General features: G+C 49.1%; 1 protein-coding gene across 8 annotated transcripts in view; it reads right to left on the bottom strand.

The window, feature by feature from the left end:
- Positions 1-9,169: 9,169 nt before the first annotated feature.
- NFYC (nuclear transcription factor Y subunit gamma) overlaps positions 9,170-23,601 on the bottom strand; it is a 65,225-nt gene continuing 50,793 nt past the window's right edge. For 6 of the 8 annotated variants that reach the window (XM_046660983.1, XM_046660979.1, XM_046660984.1 and 3 more), the window contains exons 6-10: positions 20,615-20,788; positions 17,205-17,363; positions 13,843-13,950; positions 11,328-11,387; positions 9,170-10,385 (exon numbers count right to left, since the gene is read on the bottom strand). In XM_046660983.1, the coding sequence (XP_046516939.1) occupies positions 9,954-10,385; positions 11,328-11,387; positions 13,843-13,950; positions 17,205-17,363; positions 20,615-20,788 (933 nt within the window). In that variant the 3' untranslated portion in view covers positions 9,170-9,953. The remainder of the gene's footprint in view (positions 10,386-11,327; positions 11,388-13,842; positions 13,951-17,204; positions 17,364-20,614; positions 20,789-23,601) is intronic. The other 2 variants (XM_046660987.1, XM_046660986.1) reach the window with 2 other exon arrangements.

The raw sequence follows: 23,601 nt of genomic DNA on the forward strand, positions 1-23,601 counted from the left end.
GGGGGGGGTCCCCAAGTGGGCTTGGCAGCCGGCTTACGCTCCTACCCCGATAGTGACTGTTTTGCCTCTGCAAAGCAGCGGGGCCTTCTGGGGTCTGACCTGAATCGCTCCCCCTGCTCCGGGCTCTGGGTGCTCCGGGACAGAGCCTGGTGCCCCTGGGCAGGTGATGCCCGGTCCTCACCAGCAGCTGGGAAAGGTCTCTGGACCCCAGAGCCCAGCTATGGATGCAGCGCTGGGGCTAGGTTAGCCCATCCTCTCCCTAGAGATGTGGCACTGCCCTCCCAGACTCTGGGGGCCTGCCTGTCTGGGCTTGGTCAATCAGGGGTCCTGGGAGATGAGACTGGGTCTAGGGACTTGCATGGTGGGAAGGACAGCAGTTGTAAGGGATCTGGGGTGTTCCTTGGGTCTTTTCGAGGCTCTTCTGCGGCAGAAATGGCACTTGAACCCACGTCGCCCTTATCAACACCCAGAATATCTGAAATTGGGTCTGTTCTGGGAAATCTCATCCTGAAGCTCAGCATCACCCCTGGACCCCATGCCTCTCTTCCCATTTAGAGGACTGCAACAGTCCCTTCCTCTCCCTGTGAGGAGCCCCCACTGTGGGGGGAGGGTCTCTCATCATCTTTCCCAACTCCAGCTCCAGGTTACCCCTCAACAGCAGCAGCAGGAGGAAAGAGACTGTGGTTGCACCTAGAGGGATGGAAGTTAGAGCTCAGGAAGGACTTTCCTAGAGCACAGAGGTCTGTTTCTCCCACAGGTGCCTATGTGGTGGAGGGACAGGCCCACTACTTTTTAAAGTGCAGAGACATGGAACGATTTCTAAGGGGTGAGGGGGAAGATGATTCTAGGAGGCCATAAGCAAAGTTTAGTTGGGGTGAGTGTGTGTGTGTGTGTGTGCGTGCTTGTGTGCAAGCTCATAGGGGAGTGGAGGAGGCAGAGGAAAGAGTTTGGTTCAGAGAGGACAGGTGGCCACTCTGCGGGTCACCGGGCACCCTTCCTGCCCCCATCCGGATTCCCAGGACATGACCGGGAGGATGGACTTTCCCCACCATGGCCTTTAGTGACTAAGACACTTTTCTGAGCAAACAGCTGTCTCAGGCTCTCTCAGCCAGCCCCGCTCCTGGAGGACGGGGGAGTGCTGTGGTTTTCCACCCTCCTCCCTCACTCTCTCCCACCTGTTCCCTTCACCCTACCCTCAGCAGCTTCCTTCCCACCCCCCAGCTCCCACCTCTCTCCCTGGTAACACTGCCAAATCGTCCCCACTCTGCCCAGACTCACTCACTGTCCCACCTGGGCAAGTCCCTTCCCCGCTCTGGGCTTCAGTTTCCCATCTGTACAACTAGAAGGGAGCAGGGCTCCAAGATCTCCTGTACTTCATCACTGTCACCGCCATCCATCAATGGAGCGAGTATTGATTGAGAGCACGGGTGGGGAGGGAGAGAGCTCCCATTTGCCGAGCACCAACGATGTGCCAGGCCCTGCCCCTTCTGGGACTGAGAGCAGCCCTTTGCACATTGAAAAAGCTGAAGCTCAGAGAGGTACAGGGTCTTACCTAAGGATACACAGCCAGTGGGTGACCCCAGAACTGTCTGTGACTTGTCCTCTCCCCGGGCTGGCACCTGCCTACTGTACACTGGGCCCTATGATCAGGTGGGGAGCTGAGGGGAACAACAGATGGCCCAATCCTTGTTAAAGGACTCTCTCCTGTAGGGGTAGAGACTCCAGGATCTGAAAGAGTTGAGGTCTGGAAGTGGCTCAGACTAGGGGCTGGTCGTTGATTCCCAGTGTGACCACAGGTCAACCAAGGGTGCAGGTTCCTTTCTCGGAGCAGCAAGGGGGTGGTTTAAGTCAGTGGTTTTCAGACTTTATTAGCAATGGAATCCTTTTCCCAGACAGAATCGTAAGGTAGCACCCCAACGTGTAAAAGTCATTCAAGCAGAGGGGTTCTGGTGGAATGGAGGTGAGGGGGTCAGGTTCCACCCAGCAGACCTCCTCCTCCTTCCTCTCCACACCCCAGAAGCGCCCTGGGTTTTCTTACAGCTCTAAGGGCTGGTAGCAGTGAGAGGAGGTAGAAATCTCCACAGGCAATGGCCGAGGGGGCCTCCTTGGGGATGGGGTGGGGAGGACTTTGAGAGGTGCAGAGAAGTGCAACCAATAATGCTTGCAGCTACCATCAGTGCGGCCCATGCTAAATGCTGAGCCTCTGGGCAGGATGCTTTCCCTGCCTTGTCTATCGGCATCCCAGCAGCCCTGTGAGGTAAGACTGTTCCCATCTCATCATACAGACAAGAAGACTAAGGGTCTGTGGAGAGACTTGCCGAGTGTAGCTGTTCAGCCCTGTGCTGTGCTGCATGTGTGTGTGTGCAGGTGGGGCGTCGGGGTGGGGAGGGTGTTATAGAGCATGGGGGAGGAAGAGCAAGTTGGCAAGGGGGACACAGGAGGCCTGGAATGCTAGGCTGAAGGGTCCAGTTTGACCTGAGAGGAAGCAGGAAGCCGGGCGAGTCCTGAGCCTGGGCATGCTGAAGAGGCTGGGGCTCTGCAGGAGAGAGCTGAGGAGGGGAGGAGTGGGAGGTTGGCAGTGCAGGGCCGAAAAGCACTGAACTACAAGTCATGGCTGGGCTTCCTGGCTCTACCTCTGGACTAACTGGTGACCTTGGGCAAGTCACTCCACCTCGCCCCACCTTCCCCAGCTCTTGCGAGGACTGAGTGCAATAATGCGTGACAAAGTCATGATCATACAGGAGGCTGTACAGACATGAACCATGGATTCACTGTTCTTCAGGTGTGGGTTCGGGTGGAAAGGCGAGATGCTGTGAGAATTCTCTAGTCCTACCAGCTCTTCTCAATCTTGGAGGGCTTCCTAGGAGGAGGGGATGGGAGTGGAGAGTGCTCATGGGGTAACAGCATCACATCCATTATTCACCTCTAGGGATCCACGTCCACTGAGAGCAGGAGGAAGTCTGAGAGAAAGACCAAACTTGCTTCCTTTCACAAGGTGCCCCAGAGAGGACAAGAGACGTAGGCCACACAGCAGGTGAGAGTTGCTGGAGGGGCTCGGGGAATTTCTCTCCCCCCAGATCTGGGTGTGCCATCGAGCTCTCCCCAGCCCAGACCAGTTGGCCTGCTGGGCCAGTCAGCTCCCAGCCAGAGGAAGTGGGGAAGGAGGAGTGCGCTGAGCTCAGTGAAAGTGAACCCCCATTGATCCTCAGGGTTGGAGGGGGGCCCACAAAGAGGAGACACTGAGGGAGAAGAGAGTGTGGAAGTGAAGGTCAAAGCCATCCCTTCTCATGCAGCTCCTCCTTTGCCTTCAGGATTCTTCCTCCTTGACCCCAACTCCTAGGAGACCATGCAGAAGACAACACTATTGTGGTCCTTCTGGGAGGCTCCACGATCTTTGAGAGCCACTGGGACAGTGGAGTCGGTTGGAAAATGAGGAGGAAGGACTTTTCGGAGTTGCCAAGAGTGCAATGGAGGAAAGCTACCCTGCTCCCCACCCCCTGGTGGGAGAAACTTGGATGTAGGCTCAAGGAGGGAGAGGATGTGAGTAAGAGGGACTGCAGATGGAGCAGCGGGGAAGGGGGTTCAGAAAAGGGGTGAGGCTTGGTAAGGGACATAGGGGTTCAGGGAGGAGAATGGGAGCTCAGAAAGGAGGCTAGGGGCTCAGGGACAGGGCTGGGAGGCCCACGGAGTGGGACTTCTAGGTCAAACACTTACTGAAGTCCTTCCTCCTTAAAATATTAGACATACAAGATAAATGCTGGATAATTTTAAAAAAATACATATCCAAACTCAAAAGCAAGAATGAGAAATCTCTAAGGGCCAGAAATGAGAGGGAATTCCAGTGGTGAGCAGGTGAGCAGGAGTTGAAGCTGTACCTCTGAGAAGGGGTTCAGTTTTCCAGAGGGATGGGAAGTGTAGTTCTAAACCCCACCAGTGGCAGGGGCTACAGTAGGCTCCCTGCTTAGAGCTGGGTCTGGAAATGTGCTGTCTGCCATAAGCAGGACTAAGATATCTCTGCCTGCTAGCTACCTGGCCCTGGCTTTGGATAAAAAGCGTACCCATCTGAGTATGACACCTCAAGCCTGTCCACATGGGGTGTGGGTTCAGGATTTGATATCCACACCATGCCAAAATCCCAAGGCAAGACACTAATGTAAGAGCCAGTTTGGGGCTGGTGCACTTCCACATGGCTTGGGCAGATACAACTGAGAAATCATCCCTTAGGGTGGCCTCTTTATCCTAGGGCACAATCAGGAAAATGTGCCAAAAACAACTATCTCAAGGATAAACTTCACAACACATAAGAAGAAGACGTCTTTCTCAAGGGAGAATGCATACTTAAAGACCTAGAGATAACGGAGCAATCTGAAGGAAGTTTAATATAGTCAAAATCTTCAAGAAGGTAAAGGAAGGAATAGCATCTGTAAAACAAGAACAGAAAGATATCAAACAGGAACATGTAGCAAATTTGACAAGAGCTATCTAGAAATTTTAGAAATGAAGACTAAAGTCACCGACGTTAAAACAAAATCAGATGTGTTAGTAAATACAGCTGAAGAGAGAATTAGTGAATTAGAAGCTAAGATTGAAGAAATCCTCCTCAGGACAACAAAGAGATTAAACATATGAAAGAAAAGAGACATAGCAGATAGAATGAGAAACTCTAGCACATATATTATTAGCTCCAGAAAAAGATACTGGAAAGAGTGACTAGGCTCTTTCCAGAAATAAGATGTGAATTTCTAGATTTAAAAGGCCCATAGACTGCCTACTAAGATATTTTTAAAAACAAAACAAAACTACATCTAGACACCTTGTAGCCAAAGTGTAGAATATCAAGAATAAAAAGGAAATTCTAAAAGCCACCAGAGAGAAAAGATAGCTTATCTACACAGGTCCAATAATTGAATTGACAGTAAGCGTCTCATCAGCAACAACAGATGCCAAAAGACAATGGAATAGTATCTTCAGAGTGCTGAGTGCAAATAATTGTGAACCTAGAATTCCATACATTGCCAAACCATCATTTAAATAAAGGGCAAAATATAGACATTTTGACACATACAAGATCTTAGAAAGCTCTGTCCCACACACCTTCGCTGAAGGAGATGTGCACAGGGGGATAGGGGAGGGGTCAGGAGCTGGAGGGGTGATGGAGCTCAGGGCTGCAGAGAGGCTGGGCTGTTTTGGACCTCTCCTCAGCACCAGCTGGCCAGAGGAGCCCAGCCCAGCCTGGCCCAGCTGGGTGCCAGCCTTGCTGTCCTCCTATGCCCCCTTCCTGGGCCATGGTAGTGGCCCAGCACCTAAGCAGGGAGGTAACACTGCCAGCCCGGCTCAGGGGACCTTGAGGAGGCCACGACCAAGTTGCTCATGTGACCAGACACTTGACCTCCACCCTAGGGTCCTCTCCTCCTGAGAGGTCAGATGCCACCTTACAGAGGCTTATGGATGGCTAGAGTGGTGAGACAAAGGGTAGGTCCCTACCCAGGAGTTGGGGGTGGTTTGTGTTCTCATTCTCTGTAGGCAAAGAATCACAGACAGAGAGGACGAGACCGATGGGGCTAAGCCGGCTGGGACAGGCGGCTTCTTGGAGCATCTGGCTCCACTCAGCCAGTTGGTGCTCTTGGGTAATTTCTCAGCCTTTTTGAGCCTCAGTTTCTCACTTATAAAATGAAGAGAATAATATCCACCTAATGAGGATGTGCAGAAGAAATGAGATAATCCATTTGGGTACCAAGCTTTAGATCTATTTTCCCACACAGAAATTTCTTAAAAGAATAATCTCCACCTATTACCCCTGCCTGGCATATTATCAGGGCTCAAGAGAAAATTAACAAGAAAAATGCAGTGTTGACAGCAAACCAGCAGAGGTGGGATGGTGTGGGTGTGCAGTGTTGGAGGCTGGTCGGCAGGGAAGGGCTCACGTTCGTTCGCTCCCTCCTCGGTTACTGTTATTCTCTTGCTGCCAAGCCCTGTGCTGGGCTCTGGAGGCGCAAAGATGACCCTGAATTGGAGGAGGACCGTCTGTAAGGAAAACAACCAAAACTAGAAAATTCTAACCAAGTGATAAGGGGTTTCTTCAGGTCTGTGTTTGTAGTCTCTCTCCCATTCCCACCTCTCCCTGTGCCCCCAACCCAATGTAAGCTCCACGATAGCACAAACCTCCTCTGACTTGTTTTCAGCTGTCTTCACAATGTTCAAAACAATGTCTGACACACACAAAGTGCCAAAGAAATATTTGCTGAATGACTGTGTATATCAGCACAAATAATAGAGGCTGTAGAAGTTGCTTCGGGAGCATTGAAGAGGTCTTCGATAACTCTGCCTCAGGAGTTAGAAGTTTCTCAGCAAGGGGCATTTAAATGGGGACTTGATGGATGTATAGGAGATCAATAAGTGGAAAAGGAAGTAAAAGGATGTTCCAGGCATTGGAGCCAGTACATTCTGAAAACATGGAGGTGAGTTCAGGGGTCAGTGAGTAATTGTGACAGAAGCATAGAGTGTGGGAGAGAGGAGAGTGGAAAGACACAAAGTTGGTGAGATGGGAAGGGCAGTGAATGAACTTGGGCTGTCAGAAAGTCCTTATTAAAATCTAACCACCTACCCTGATGTAATACTCTGGAAATGGTAGTGTTTCCAGTCCTGTTGCCCTAGGGAGGTCCCTCTCTTTAAAAGTTAAGGGTCTTGTCTGGAAGAGGGTTAAGGATCTAGTACCTATTGAGAAAGGGGACAGTCCTACCCCCATAGCTCCTAGAATTGTCTCAAGTTGGCCAAGGGTAGGACAGGGCACCTCCCAGAGACTTGGGTGAGTTCTGCACGCTGCCCCCTTGTGGCTCTGGCAGAACTGAGCAGCAAAGAGGCCGGCGAGGTGGTCTGTTCACAATAGGGCCCCCCAGTCTCCTACATTAGCCTCCTGGAAAGTTAACCCAACCACCCACTGTCCACAGACGAGACCCAACTGCTTTATTTATTCCACATCAGCTAGTGGGTTTGGGGAGGCAGAGTAAAGGGAGGCAGGTCACATTTAGTAAAGCCTTGTTCTTACAGCCTCACTCCCCACCCCCTTTGGCCAGCTGAGTGTGCACAGGGAGTCATGAGACCAATGTTTTGGTTTCAGCTCGGCCCCTATTCATGGAGTGACCTTGGGCAAGTCACTGTGCTTCGCTGGGCCTCCCATGTCTCCATCTGTAACACAGGGATCACAATCCCTCTTCCTGTCTCCCCTGCAGGGTCATTGTGAAGATCATTGGGAGGACGGATGCTGCGAGTGCTAGGAAAAGTGTCTACAGAATGCTCCGGATGTAAGGGGATCGTGCTGGGTATTAGATAGGGGCTCTCTTGGGCTGCACCAAAGTGTTTGTTTACACCCTGATGGGCCTTGCTGGCGGGGAAATTTAAAGGGAACGTGCTCAGCAAGGAAGCTGCTTGCCAATCACAACTGATCGAAACATCTCCAAAATAAGAATGGACGTCTATGGGAAAATGAGGACCCATTGACTAGCCTGATACTCCACTACATTTGGGTTTTCAAGGATGAGTCGAAGAGCAGTAAAGTGGGACAGTGCTGTGGCCTTGATAATGGGGGGTTAGCCAGGAAATGAAATACCTGAGCTTCAAACTATTCTCTGAGGCCAGCAGCCCTTGCGTGCACTCGCACTTGCTCTCTCTCCACGTGGGGCTGGGCATGCAGCTAATCAGTGAATAGATACTTGGCTGTCTCACTGAGATGTGTTTGGGTCCAGGCAGTGGGAAAGGCCAGATGATCCCCTGCAGAGAAAAGTCCAGAGCTAGAATAAAGATAACGGGATACAGGACAAGGGGCATTCAACTTGGGAGTCAGAAGCCTGTAGGGCTGCCCCAAACTCAGTCACAGGGGCAGACCTACTGACTTCTCATGGTGACAGTCCCACCTGCCTCACCCACCCTGATGATACTGGAGGGGTACCATGTAGTCAAAACCTTAAAACCAGGAAAACCTTTGCTTTTGCAAAAGAATGTTATTTTTCTTCCTTTTATAGTGTGAATCTCTTACCTGGTCCGGTCTCTTTGTTTTGGCGGCCAGGAAGCCCAGGATCAAAGGTGAAACCTAATTCTAACAACTATGTAGGTTTTTATGGCCAGAGTATTTGTGTTCTTGTTTTCTAAGATCCTGATTTCCTACTCAATTATATTCTTCCTTCCTAGACACGTAATTCTAATTTGTCATATTTTATTTCATTGTGTACTGTTTTCAAGGTAAGCCATCTTAATTGTTCTGGTGGAATAAGGCAATGTACATTTAGGTAAACGGTTGAAAATGGAATAGATGACAAAGATATCCAAGTACTTGCCATGGTTGACAGTGGTGGATATTTGGGGAATTATAAGGGCATCAGGGTCAGAGTTGAAACCATCTAATATTAAAGCCTCTTCCCCATCAACACCCCCTCTCCCCCCAGTGCCTTAAAACAGTCCCAAAAAGAAGGGAATTGCCCAAGGTTTTATGGCATATTACTGTCAGAGAAGAAATTAACACCTACTTTTCTTGGCACCTAGTTCTCTGCTCTTTCTATGACAATAGGCCTCGTTCTAGCTGAAAGGATGGCATGGTAAAGGTAAGAAAGATGGCTCACCACTGGCCTCTAGAGCCAATGAGGAAATGAAATGCTCTCTTGAGTCTTCCTGCTTCAATTAATAGGAAGCAGGCCCTGGCTGTAGAACCCTTCTGATATGCTGGCTGACAAGGGGCTTGGGCTGCCCTCCATGGCAGATGCCCCTGGCCATGGCCACAGCAGGCATCTCAGAGTGCCAGCCTATGCCAAGGCAGGAGTGGAGGGATTTGCTTGGGTCCTTGTTTGAAAGACAGTGACAGCTTTTCCCATGAGATGCTCTCTGGACCCTCAACCAAGGAGCCACAGCTCAGTCTGGCCCACATGTGGTCGTCCAGGAAGTTAAGGCAAGCAGGCACCTCGGAGCAGCAACTAGATTCTGATGAAGTTCATTTTATTTTTAAAATAAAGCTGAAGACCTCAGTCTGAATCAGATATGCAGTGTAAATTCCCTTAGCTTTGGACATCCCCTCCTCCCTCCTTCAGAGACACCCAACCTGAGGGCAAACAAACCTTTCCAAGCCTTTCCCAAGGAAAGTGGCCCCATAAATGCCCCCTGACACAGAAACCCAGACTCTAAATTATCTAAAATGAGATTTATTGCATTTCATGCAGTTTGAAGTCCATGCAGCAATGGAGACTAGCACAATTTTTAATGCATTTTAAAAATAAAATAAAAAATGGGTGAGTCGGGGGAGGCAAATGCACAAAGTTCTAGTCTCCTTGGGTCCCCGGGAGATAAGGGTTTGGGAATGAAACCATCCACTCTCTGTGGTGAATGAGTTCATCTCTTAAATGCAAGGAATGTTTCCACGGCCTCTGGATTCAGATGTTGCTAGGGCAACAGCAGTGCATGAGGAGAGGACTACTAGTGAAAAAGAAGCTACACGCGGTCACCTAATTTAATCTGAGGGCAGAACCGGGTGGCAAATCCCCGGGGCAGCAGCTGTTCCAAGAGTCAGGAGATAACATACACCCCGGAAGAGATTTGCTCCTATAAAGAAGTGGCGGTAAGAACCAAAAAAAGGAAAACAAAAGAAATATTTCTTCAACCACACTCTTCAAGAAAATGCCATAAATATGTTATTTAATATTTTCATTTCATAGCATTGGACACACAGCTCAACATATTGAAATATTGATTCCTTGGAGAAAAAAAGGAAAAAAAGAAAAGGAAATAAAAAATATTGCATCTTTCTGTTGGAGAATCTCTGCCCCCAGGCATGGGGCGTAGTGCACCAGTGTCCTAGCCTGCAGGAGGCGCTGAGGTCGGCTGGGTCCTCTGGGGAGGGACTCTGTGCCCATCGCCCGGGGCTGTATGGCAAAAATTGTGTTGGGTGTCCTTGGCCTTGCCAGCTCAGGCCCTCAGTCGCCGGTCACCTGGGGGGTCTGCCCGTCGGAGGGCTGGTTGGCTGACTGGATGAACATGGGTTGGGCGAGGTCCTGGCCGGCAGGCATGGTGACTTGCTGGATCTGGTAGAGCTGCTGCGAGGGGTGGAGAGGAGAGAGTGAGGTCACCCCTGGGAGAGGGGCATTCAGCTCCCTATGGGCCTCGAGTTGGTTGGGGGCCCCAGATACCTCAACCACCACCCACTGCAAGGCGTCAGAGGGAGGAGGGGATGTGGAGCTCTGCTGGGGTTGGGAGCAGCAGACACAGGAGGCACCACCCCGGTGTGAGGGGCTGTGTGTGGTGGGCGGGGAAGAGGTGCAGGGAGTTGCATTTCCTGTGGCTTTCACTTCTCTGGGCTCTGCCTCTCCCGTTAGCTCAGAGCCTCGAGCTTGCTGCACGCTGTTCCTCTGTGACAAACACAAGCAATTCGAACCACTGTACCAGCAGCTTGGAAGTCAGCATTTCCCCAACTCTCAGTAATCCTCACTGGCAGAGGCAGCAGGATTACCCCCTCTCCTCCTGTCCTCAGAACACCTGGCTTAGGTGGAGGCTACACTGAACCTGCATTTCCTACACGGGCCCAGCTGACGAGGTCACCTGGGATTAAGCACTTACTACAGCCAAGACCAGTGAGGGACGGAGAAGATGCTATGGAACCTTCCACTATGGAAGGTTAGGGCCAACTGGACACTTGATTCCTCAGGTGTCCCTAAAGAAACCAAAAGCCAAGACCCCCTGCCACAGGAGCGCTGGCATGTGAGCCGAGCACCTGGTGCTGGCAGAAGCCAGAGGTGGGTCCTGCTGCCAGCTCCTCTCCCTTCTGGGCAGCAGAGAACACAAGCTTGGGCATGTCTCTGGGACTGAGTGTGAGGGGAAAGGCAGAGGGAAAAGGGAAGATTCTTTCCTCGCGCGAGTTTAGAACTACTGAATTCCAGGCACCGAGAGAGCTTGAGAGGGCGAATGTTCTCTGCATTTCAACTAGTTCGTGTTACTAAAAAGCAGCATGGCTTAGAGAAAAACTAGTCCTACAGAGGATGCATTCTAGTCCTGGTTCTGCAATGAACAGCTGAGTGAGCAGACAAGGCACTTCCCATCTCTAGGGCTCAGTCTACTTATCTGTACAATGGGGATTGGGGCTATGTAATGTCTAAGATTATTTTCAGCTCCCACGAATCTATAAATCTAAAGGATAGGTACCCTGATTTAAAGACTGTTCTTATTTTAACAATTTCTGTCCACTCGTTAACAGAAGATGGGACAGTTTGCCCTAACCATCCAAACTCACAGATATCACCCACTACTCCCCACAACTCCTCACCCTCTGCCCCTCCCCAGGCTGGGTGTCCTACCTGTCCATCTGTGAACTGGCTGAACTGCTGCTGTCCTTGCTGGACCTCTGTCTGTGTGATCTGTAGGAATCAAGATGACAGAGCAGGCATGTCAGCTGCAGGGTCTCGTCCACCAGCCCACCACCAAGGAGAGAGTTGTGAAGATCAAATGAGACAATGCATATAAAAGTGCCCAGAAGGAGAACTGGCATTGAACACATGCTTGATGAGTAGGAGGAGAGCAGGGGTCCCTCTTCGCCCCCCAGCACTGATGGCTACTCAGAGCCGGCACCACGTAGAGGACCGTGGAGCATGTAATATACTACTTCTACAAGCATCTCTTGTAATGCCCATCTACTCTCCCGCCTTCACTGCAAGGTCTTTCTGGGGCTGAGGCTCAAGCCAAACAAAACACCTTGCTCCTAGGCGCCAACATGACAGAGCATAACATTTATGGTTTAGGCAGAAACCCTAAGAGTCTGTCTTTCAGCCAGTGAAGGCAGGTTGCAAAACATTAAGCAAAGAGCCAAGTGGTCTCTTTCATTCTTAGAAGGTGGGCTCCAAACCAAACCCCTATCACCCAGATATCTGACTGGAATATGAAACACCCTGGCGAGCAGGTGGCCTTGGCCCTGGAAGCCCTTGTGCCAAACCCATGAAGTACTTTTTCCGAGAGAGGCCACGTGCAGCCCTCTAGGCAAGGGGAAGGAGGGGCAGCAGGGGTGGAGGGGGCGGTAGCAAGGAAAACATTTATCACATGTACTTAAAATCTTATGTGGGGATTTTCAAAGAAATTTACTGACATGTAGCACTGCATCATAGAATGCCAGCTGCTGCAGACAGCCTGGGAGACTAGAAAGAAGATTGACATGTGCCTGTGTGCCTATGTGTATCTGTGGAACATTTGGCTAGTAACGTCCTCTGTGTACCATCTCCTGCAATCATCACAGCCAACCTGCAAGGTAAGGACTGCCCTCTCGAGTGTCCTCACAACGGCCAAAAATCACCCACCAGGCCTGCATGTGAGGCTGTGAGGAGCAAGAAGGCGACGATGGGAAAGCGCCTCTGACTCTCTCAGGTGTGAGGGTTTCTTGCAACTCTTCCTGTTTTGGGTCTTTCTCCTCCCACCACTCTATAAGCTGCTTGAGGGCAGGGGCTAAGTTTTGTCTTTACGCTTCTCAGTGCAAAGGAAGTATTCAAGAAATGTCTGCAGAATAAATGAATGACCATGAGACAAATGGAGAAGATTCCTTATAGATGAGGTTAACTGTGCCCTGTGGCCAGCAGGAGTGCCCCTCACATAAGCTGAGAAGAAAGTTTCATTTACCTTTAAATTCCATTTACATTATTACTTATTCAGCATTCATTCAACAAACATTTACGAGCAGCTACTAAGTACTAGGTTGTCACAATTACAATCTGTTGTTATGCAGACTCTGACAGCCCCCAGGTGTATCTTCTTGCTTCTCTCCCACCTCTCTGTACATCCAACTCTCCCTGGCTTTAGTTTCTGGTCCCAAAACTGACCTCTGGGAAACCAAGAACTCTTTTCATTTCCTCCCACCCCCATGCCATAAAAGGTTTTTGGACCCCAGGTTAGAATCTTACAAGTTTTTCTTTTTAAAAAAAGAGAGACTCAGAGAGGGGGGTACCAAAGGGGTGGGAACCAGTCTTGAGATGTGATTCCGTGTCACTGAGCCTCAAGGAAATTAATGAAAAGCCCAAGTCCTTCTGCAAGCCAAGGAATGGATTTAGAGTGGACCCTTTAATGATCCCAGAGACTATACGGAGCTCAGAAGCCTTGCTTTTGGCTCATTCCTGCTATTTTTCCAAATGAGATCTTTAGAGGCCTGCTCTACAAACTCAGCTCTGTCACCACTGTCAGTAGACACATCACCAGGAACGCAACGGGGCCAGACAGGTCCAGCTCTTAAACGATAGCTGCTTTTTTTGGGTCTGAGGCAAAGGAATCCGATAGCAATGCCTCTCCCTGACCAGCATCCCCCATCCCCTACAAATGATGCCAACATCCCTCAACCCCCAAGCTCAGGGAAGCAGCCCCCTGAGCACCTGTGGCCCACGGCCTTCAGCGTCTCGGGGCATGAGAGCAGATGAGGGGTCCACGAGGAGGTAAAATCTGAGCAAGCTGTCCAAAGGCACGGGGGGGGGGGGGCGCCAGAACACAACAGCTCTTCGGGTTTCAAGATGGAAACTCAGCCTGACTAGGAGGCAGTCTGTCAAAACGCTTCCTCTGGTCAGACATGCACACAGAGACATCAGGCTTTCTTCAAGTATCCTTGAGACTTCCTTTGCCTTGCATTTGTGTCCCTTGAGAAGATGATGCTAAGAGAGACATTTTGAATCCAATCCTCCAATAAACCCCATCTGCTCCTTGGGGTGCAGAATAGACGTGCAGGGTGTGGAGGGAAGATGAAAGATGAGCTGGTGGGAGGGCTGCGTGCTGAGCACTCCTTTCCAGTTACAAGCCAGCTCCTGCTGGTCCCCAACTCAAGCCCTGCACCTCTGTGGCACATACCTGTTGAGCATTGGTGGCAAGCGTCTGGATCTGTCCCTGCACGACTTGGGTGCCTGATACAGGCTGGGCTAAGCGAATATACTGCAGCTGGCCGGCATTCAGCTGCACCTAGGGCAGGGCAGAGACAACAGACCACAGACTGAGTGCAACCTCAAACGGGCAAACTTTCCATGACCAGAGATGGTGACTGTCCCCTACCACCCCCTGAAAAGTTCCTCTTTAAGAGAGGTCAAAACAAGAAAAACCATAACATCTCCACCTCACAAGTCACACAACACAAAAGAAGATATGTTCCCTGAAGGGACTTGGGAAACAGTTCCCAGGGGATCTGGGCACATATGTGAGAACACCATGGCTCCACCCTCAACATTCACTGGCTCTTAGCTGTCTGCCCACAGTTTATCTTAGGATTTTATCCCAAAGACTGCCTGACATGATTGGAATGCTTGTACCCTAAGTGTGGGCCTTTCTCCCCTCCATCCCCACACTTCCCCACCCCAGTTCCCAGGACGGCTGCTCTAATATTGAGAAGAGCTCCAGTGTCCTCCAGGAGACCAAAGCAGACAGCCATCACTCTGTGTCACAGCCCCAGTACTGCCCAACCCCATGCTGTACATGTTGGAAGAAAACGCTGGCCTGCCTTGCCATCTCTGTCCCCAAGAGCCAGGACCAATGGGGGTCTGTGGGACTTTTAGGATCCTTGGTGTTCAGCACTAGCTTCTGGCCAAACACCTCCCAAGGGGAAGCTGAATCAACAAACCTTTCACAGAAAACCCCATCATGGGAAACCAAAGCTACAAAAATGCCCTTCGAGTCCCTCATGCCTAAGATTAAATCTCAGATAATACAATAATATCACATGCTGCATTTAATTGTGTGCTAAAGCATTAACTCGGGCTCTTAACGCTCCAGTGTACCATGCAAGTATTAGTGCTTCGAGCGTGAGGATGAAGAGACGACCAAGGCGGTTACAACGTGAGAGAACTGTGGCTCAGCAGAGAACACAGTCAGCAGAAGAGGACTGCACTCACACTCGGGATTTGGGGGTGAAAGAGGGTCCAGGAGGACAGGCAGATTGGGTCTCTTTCTCTATCTGGCTGCCCAGCCTGTCTCTGTTGCAAAGGTGAGCTTCTTGAGGCTAAGAGGCAAGTCACGAGTCTTTGTCCTGGAGCAAATTTTCCCCTTGCCTTTAAGAGCTAACTTCATTGCAGGGAATTTTACTCCCATGAGGAAAATGCTGATAGGATGAAGCTGCACTCCTGTATGCAGTGTTAAATCAAACGGCTTCTCTGAAACTTCCAGTCTCAAAGAGGATTTGAACTAATAAGAAAAGAGTGACACTGAAGATCTTGGTAGACCAGAATTGTCCGCTTACGATGGAGGGACACAAAATCCAAACCCATTAAGAATCTGGTTCAAAGCAGATAGGGCAAGGCAAGATACCGTGACTTGCAGTCATTTCTTCCCTGAGACTATGCCAAGAGGAGCTCCTGGGAAGTTGTGATGCCAAGCCTAAACTCCCCACCTAAATTCCATAATGCAGCTTCCAGGCGCCAATGTTGAGTTGTTTGTGGGGATGAAGACAGCCGGGTGGAGGCTTGGGAAACCTCATCTGCCGAGACTGACGGTGGCTGGTCCCAGGAGTCAGCAGAACTCCGGCCACGGAGCAGGAGCCGAAAGGCTAAAGCCTGGTCCTAGGAGTGGGGGAAGGTGCACTGACAGCCATGGGGATTTGACATTTCCCAGGTGGGAAGAGCTCTTTGCAAAAACTCAGATGTGACTGAAAAGCCGTAAGCCAAATAGTTCCAAGCAGTTCTTAGAAGCAAGCAGCTCTTCTTTTAGGCTTGGGTTAAATGCCTAATTAGATGTCTAATCTGGCGATGCTCTGCCCTTCAGTTCGTCTACCACAAGGATAGGTCTGAGGATCCTCACAGCTTTTCTACGTTAATTACAGAGCAAATAAGCCTACTCACTGGGCTTTCAAAAGGGAAGCAAGGTTTTCTTCCTGAAGGTCATCACTATTGTGAGCACTCTGAGTAGAGAACTGCTAAGTCCTGCAGAAGGTATCTGAGAACAGTGAAGACGAGGTTCTGAATTCCGCAAAAAATCTTCTGTGCTAAAGCTCTGTGTCCCAGAGGGTTAAAACACTCGAGTAAAAGTTACTGCAAAGTGGGAGCTCTTCTCTGGCTTAAATGAACTTGTTCTGGTGCTTTCACATGCAGAAATGAGAACCATTCAAGAGAGAGGTCTCGGGTTGGCCGAAACAGTGGAGCAAGGCACCTGGAAGTGATGCATATCATGCATGTGTGGGGGAGAGAGAGGGAGAAAGGGGGGAGAGAGGGAGAGAGAGGGAGAAAGGGGGGAGAGAGGGAGAGAGAGGGGGAGAGAGGGAGAGAGAGGGAGAGAGAGGGGGAGAGAGAGGGGCAGGGAGGGAGAGGGAGGGAGGCGGAGGGAGAGGGAGGGAGAGGCGGTGGGGAGGGGAGAGGGAGTGTGTGTGTGAGAGACAGACGGACAGAAGAGACACAGAAGAGACATACATTCTCCACTTTCCTAAGCTTTCTCTTGGCCTATTACTCTGTAAATAAAAAGAACAGTTCCAAAAACAGAGTTGAAGGCACTTTTTGAGCTTTTTTCAAAGAGGAAGTGGTTAACCAAGTTCAAGTGAGTTTCTGTATCTGCCTACATTTCATTTACAATAGGAAGGGCAGGGGCAGGAAATAGAAGGACTGTTCCATGTCACTCACTTTCCATATTTTTTGGTGGCAAAATGACCAATGTATAGATGGCAAGTGTTAAGACAAGGACACTTTTTACAAAAGAACAAGTACAAGTAAAAAAGTCAACAAATCTAAGAAATGAAATCCCTCAAGGCACACAGGAAGCAGCAGTCCACAGTGAAGGAATGGATAAGTTAAACGAAAGCCAAAAATACACTTTGCTGCAGGCTCCACTGGGAACTGACTCATGAATATGCAACAAGTGTATTTATGGCCTTCCCTAAACACCTCCCTCCCATTCTCTGCTAATCAAAAGGCAGGACTGCCTCACAGGGCCTTTGGACGTGGCATGGAACAGTGGTTACAACGATTTCTCTGCGTAGGTGGAGTGAGGGGAAATTGAGAGGAGCTGCCCCATAGTGGTGAACTCAAACCTGGATTAAAGGAAAGCAGTGAGTAAACAGTGGAGCAAGTTGTGTTCTGGGGTGATGGGAATATAGGTTAAAAAACAGTGTGTGTGTGTAGACGTACACAGACACAATAGTCTGTGTGTGTGTGTGTGTGTGTGTGTATAAGATCTTTAATATCTCCCGTTGTAACACAGAGCATGGTGCCACGCAGAGCTGGAGGCAGGGCGGAGCTTACCGGAATTTGCTGGATCTCTCCTGTGTTCGTGATGATCTGCTGCATCACCTGCATGGTCTGTCCAGTGCCACTCTGGGCCTGCTGGGCTTGACCCTGAGGCTGGGCCTGGACAATCTGCACCTGCTGACCTTCTCCGACCTGCATGGTCACGGGTGTGGTCTGGAAAGAGGGGTCATGAGAAAGCTGATTGAGCTCTTACTCAGAGCCAGCAGGCTTACCAAGGGGTTAACAGGGAGCACTTAACTAGGAGCAAACCCCCTCCATGAATGCCCGAACTCATCTCAACTCTAACAAAAATACTCAACCTACAGAGTCCTTTGGGCTTAGAGCACTGTTAAAAAGTCCCTCTCCAAAATAAAAGATAGGAAAGCCAAACAGATTTTTAGGCTTGTAGTACAGAACATTTGCCTAGGCCCCAAACATCTCTATGCTCCAAATGTTGCGCCTTTTCACACCCCTTCAATGATAGAAAGGCATAAACGGTACAAAAGAATCAAAAGCAACCATGATAGTTCACTTGAGAAATGGCCAAATTCAAATGTGGAGCAGGAGAATTTGAAGGGCAAACTAAATGGAAGGTGGGGTCAGTATGAATTTACTAAGTTCAGGATCCTGGCTCCTCCTTAGGCTGCAAGACACTGGCAGGAAAATTAAGTGCACACTGGCTTTCACCCTCATTCAAGCAGCAGAGCAACTCCAGCCCACACTGGCCAGCTCACTGCCCTGGATCACAACACAGCTTCGCACAGGAGAGGCAAACACTGTTAACAACTTGACAGTCTTAAGACCTGGATCTTAACTGAGGCCACCCCTAAGTAACAGAATTTAAGAAAGTAAGAACTTCAACTTTCTAGAAACAGGAAGCTCAGATTTAAGAAATTTCTGTCACTGACTTGGCAGGTTCTGCGTCTCTCGCACACAATTAGTGGACTGTAGTCCTAGGAAACTTGCTCCTTTGAGAGACGCTAAAGACTTGAACTGTCAAAAAAGTCGGTCAGTCATTTCTTCAAATCTCAAAATTTTAGCCCTAGACATGACCTTCACAGATGACCTGGAGCACTGAGCCCAGCATATCTTGCTCACCTGGTGGTGGTCGTGGGTGGTGGTGATGGGGGCGGTAGTGGGAAGAGGGCGAAGACTTTAAACTACACCTGAACCCCCAGCCCCCCGATTTGGACATGATCTCTCCCCACTCTGAATTAAGAATCAGCTTAATAAGAAGACTCTGGGAGTCTTAATGAATCATGGACTTCAATCGATGTTGCTATTCTGATGCTCTTACATTCTGACTGCATAGGCCTACTGTGCATCTAAAGTTACAAGGGAAGGGGCCGTGTTCTGGGAACTACAGACAAGATTCAAGGGATTACGAGGGAAGGAGAAAGTACTATAAACTGCAGGAGGGTAGGGAAGAAAGATGACAGAGAAATCTATATAAAAATATATGCAGTGAGCTAGGACAATGGCAAACATCTCCCGTTCTCACACCACAATTTGCAACTCAGTCTATTCCTCAAACCTTCAGGAGTAAAAGTTGCCAATTTTATGATATAAAACACAGGATTCACTTAACCAAAATATGCTTTCCTTTTAACTTTAATATGCATTCTGGATATTTGCACTTAAAACAGCCACTACTATGGGTCTAGGGAGGTGTGACACAGAACAAGGCCAACCTGAACCAGCAGGACAGTGAAACAACAGCTGGGAGATGCTGAGAGGGACCAACTTCACCATCCTCATAAGCCTTATCAGCTCCAAACTGAGCAAGTCTGGGGTGGCAGAGGAGAGATGCAATTCTCACTGACTGAAAAAAATGCACATTGCCAACTCATCACTGTACTGTATTAACCAAAATTTCCCAAGAGGATTGCCAAGGTATTTCTAAATCATTTCAGGAAAATGAGGGCTTGTGTTAGCATGGCAACTATCAAATCACGTATGGTGTGCCCTGCTGTCGGAGCACAACAGCCATGAGCTCCTTAGGATGATCAGGCAATCAGAACCCGTCCTTGGCAGCCTCCCTTGAAGTTCGCTCTCTAAAGGAATCAAGCCTTTGGCAGGTAAAGCTCTCGCCACTGCAAAGGCACAAGCATTAGCCAAAGAAGACCCCTTAGACATCATGGTGCAGTGAACACCCTGAGGCAGGGACTGGGCTGCGACCGCCTTTGAGCCCCTCCTGCCTAGCATGGTGTCTAGCAAAGAGTAAGTGCTCAATAAATGTCTGTTATTTGGATAAAAAAAATGAACAAGGACTAAATCCTAAAGTCATAATTATTTAAATCTACCTCTGCCTCAATTTTTTTCTTCTAGGCAAACTCAGTTCCTTACTAGAATACACAAGGCTGTCTAGGATGTGTCCTCTATCTTTTCAACTTGCCTAGATGTTCCCCAAGCTGACCTGACGTTCCCTTCACTCCCTGTGCTGTTTCTCACCTCTAAGCCTTTGCTTGTGCTGTGCCCTCACTGGGAAAGCCCTCCTTCCCCTCTTTGATTCATTTCCATTATTTCCTCTAAGACTCACCTTATTCCCTTCAGGGAACCTTCTCTGACATCCTCTTCTACCACCTCCCTCACATCTTTGTTAGGTACCCCTTTTGAATGTGCTCCCATAACACCCTCTACACAATCCTAAGAATATCTTACACTTCCCACGTGGTGGTATAATCTTTAAGTATTTGTAGCCCCAACTAGATGTGAATTCTTAAAAACAGGGACTGTTTTATTCATGCTTATATCCCCAAGACATAGCATAGAACTTTATCTACAGAGGATGCTCAATAGTTGATGAATAAATTAATTAATGATTGACAGGAATTTGGACTTAAGAGTTCTCTGTAGCCTCTCATGATCCCAGCAAATGTGGATGTTACTGCCCTCACAACAATACTGTTGGGGAGAGAAAGAGTCTTATGATTACTATTGCAAAAAGAGAAGGTCACTTGACACAAATATGGTAGGACAGAGGAATGACGGGGAGACAGGAAGGAAAGGTATGCAAGCTGGTAATGATGTCTGACCTCCTTCTTAAGGGTACAAATTCCAATTCTGGTGCAGGCACACAGACAGCAGGCATGGAGTCCACTTAAAATACTTTCTACAAAGATGCCACTACTCTTCATAAGGGCATTATACGTTTTTCCTTCTAAAATTTCTTAGCTCACAGGGATCCTGAAGAACATCTTGTCCACCTCACTTTCCTCATCTGACCCATGAGGAAACCAGGACCCAGAGAGATTAGAATGACATGTCATCTCAGTAGCTGAATCTGGGGAAAAGTCCAGGTTTCCAGACTTCAAATCCAGTGTTCTATGATGATTTGACTCCCTCTTTGCTCTAGTCAAGCTCTCCCCATCCCAAACCTAAGAGAGGCTACCTTGCTGTGCAGGAGCCCTTCAGAGCGCACAGACCTGGCCCTGCTGAGGCTGCGCGATGATGATCTGCCCAGGCTGGATGGTGGTTGTGGAGCTGGTGGTCTGCTGGCCTTGCTGCTGCCCCTGGACTTGGACGGCAGTGGGCTGCTGAGCCAGCGTGAAGTAGTACTGGACGGGCTCTGCAGGAGTCACAGACTGGCGCACCTCCTCCTGTGGGGTAGAAGGAGAGGCAGGTAAGAGGAAAAGAACTGACTCAGCAGCCGCCACAGTGAATTTCCATTCTTCCCCCAAACAGGCTGTGCGCAGTTGCCTGCTGAATGCTGAGCTCTCCACATTTGAAGCCAAGGGAAAGTGGAATTCGAAGAGACCGGTTGTGCTAAATCAAACTAAAAATAACAGATTCCATAGGCTTCACAAAACATACAGCCAATTTTCTGAAGTACAGAGTAATCACCCATTGCGTGATGAGTTGCAAATGAGCAAATAATTACCGTAACTAAAACCACGCACCAGCAGTGCTTGTCAGTAAATGCTGTCAAGGCCTGTGATCTGAGAACAGTGCTAATTGCGAGCACTGGGAAGATGCTACCCAAACATCATGCTCTCAGGCCGGCTCCAATCTCCCAAAGAGGCAGTACTCTCTTAATTTTGTTCTTACTACCTCTGAAGGGGCAGAACAAGGGAAAGGGAAATTGGGCTTTTGCTGGGTTGCAATTTCAGAATCAAAGGTCAGGATCAAGAGCACTGGTAGGCAAGTGCCCAGCTTTTCACAGCACACGAGAGCTCTGTAGTCACTGAGGGCCACATCTCTCCAGCGTCACATCGGGTTCTGGTTGTACTTAGCCGCAGAAGCGCAACCCAGGGGGCCTGAGGGACAGCTCTCCGCTGGGGTGCTGCCTTGGCTGACTAGGGAGGTCGCATTCTGTCCAGTCTGCTGAGTGAAGAGACTGTTCCTTCTTTTCCTTCTTCAGTGGACGCTTTCCATGGCAGAAGGAGTAAACAACCCTCTCCCAGCCACCTTGAGCTCACAGCTGAGAGTGTAGGATGTTTACACACACTACAGCATGGTTACAGCCTCAGGGTCCGGGGTTGGTCAGCCCCTGACCACCGACACAGAGATCGGCGTCCGCTCCGGAGGGCCCTGTGACACACGGTGCCCCTGCCTGGGACAACAAAAACAACAGAAACATACAGCAACTTGGCTGGCTGAGCAGAAATATTAGCTAAATTTACTTACTTCCTCATTCTGGGCTAAGTTTGCCAAGTTCAAGAAAAGAGGAAAAGACGCTTCTTTAAGGTATAGAAACCCTGTGGACTGCCTCAAAGCTCCCCAAAGTGACATTTACAAAGTTGGTGTTGACTCCATCCCCTCACTAGGTTAGGTGCCCCAATCTGTGCTTTCACAGTCCTTTCCTCATTACACTTCTGTACTTCCTTGTCAAATTCACTGCCTTCCCTGCTAGAATGGAAGCCCTAGGAAGGCAAAGCCTAATTTTCTCTTGCTCCCCACTCTCCCTGCCATTCATTCCCTTGTAGGCACTCACTAGGTACAAGGTGAACGATGAATGGATTTGTAGGAACAGGCAGACAGCTGGAGGTAGGAAAGTACTTTTTTAACCCAAGTTTGTAGAATGACAAAGTCTCTTGAACCCAACAGCTGTTACCAATAGAAAGAGTCCCTACACAATCTTTGCCTACCTCTAGAATTCTGTGGCCGTACTGAGGGGAGAAGTGCATGTCCCCTATAGAAGGGGACCTTCTTTTGCTTGCTTGGTGACTGGTGGCCCAGGATACTAAAACTAGGACTGCTGTTATCTAGCATCTGAGAAACTTGGGTTTCTGCATGATGAGGTTCCCTGATGGTCATCCACCCAGCCTAGGCAGACACTTGCAACATTCTGGGTTTCTAAGCTGGTTTTCAAACATGAACCAACTTTCTAGGTTAATGTATTCTGTGCTTCAGACCCAAACAGTGTGAACCCTGAACATGATCATGCTGAGGCAGAAGAAAACGGAGGCCCCCTTTTATTTTCATCTAGGTCTCAGTTTCCAAAACAACTTAACTGTGACAACATCACCTCCATTTCAATTCCAACTTCTCAGCATTATAAATAAAGGTCAGCCTGTCAACTAGATCTTGGCTGAGGCAAGGATAAAATACTGATACCCTGCTTAGCCAAGAAACAGAGGCCAACTGCTCTTTTCAAAGCTCTTGAATAGGTTCAATGTATTTATTTGCCACTGAGATCTCCCTTCCCATTTTATAAAACACAGCAATCACTAGAGCCCAGACCTAACTTGAAAAAGCCGTTGGGTGATGAGAGGGTACAGAGGACTGAGACTCCAGAACTTGTAGGAAGTCAGGGCCTAGGGAGGCACTCCCTGCTCTGCCCTGTGATTGTTCTGTCTCCAATTATTCCTGACTGCAGCTGATCTGCAAGTGAATATGGCCTTTTTGCCAGATAAAAAGCAAACTTTAAATACCCCTTTCAGAAGCCAAAATACCCCATGCCAAAAGCTGTGAGAGTACATAAAAAGCTTTCCCATGCTGCCTACTATACCCTCTTAACTGTCTATGAACTAGGCAGTGACTAGGACACTGTGTGAGCATCAAGCAGAGGCACCCAGGTTTGTGTTGTGAGAACAGGCATGACTTTCTCAAATCCCTCCAACGGAAGGAGGCACATCTAAGGTTCTTCTGCATTATGAAGACTCATTCTGCCAATGACCTAGCAAGGGAATGATTATGCTTGGTTTAAAGAAATGGGTGAAGAGAAAATGACATTTCAATGGGCAGGTACTTTCAACTCATAGCTTTAGTGGGATAGAAGTCAGGCCTCAACTACCTTCTGCTTTCGAATGCTCTTTCCTTGCTTCCCCAAAGGACAAGAGAAATTCCCAAGCATCTCTGAGAAGTCAAGAGCCTTAGATCCGCAACTCAATATTTCCGGCGAGTTCCTTTCCCCAGCAGTGGGACATCACCCAAGCACTAAAACAATCTCTGAATGACTGGATTAATCTAG

This window comes from Equus quagga, chromosome 5 (assembly GCF_021613505.1).
Source record: "Equus quagga isolate Etosha38 chromosome 5, UCLA_HA_Equagga_1.0, whole genome shotgun sequence".
Taxonomy (NCBI): domain Eukaryota; kingdom Metazoa; phylum Chordata; class Mammalia; order Perissodactyla; family Equidae; genus Equus; species Equus quagga.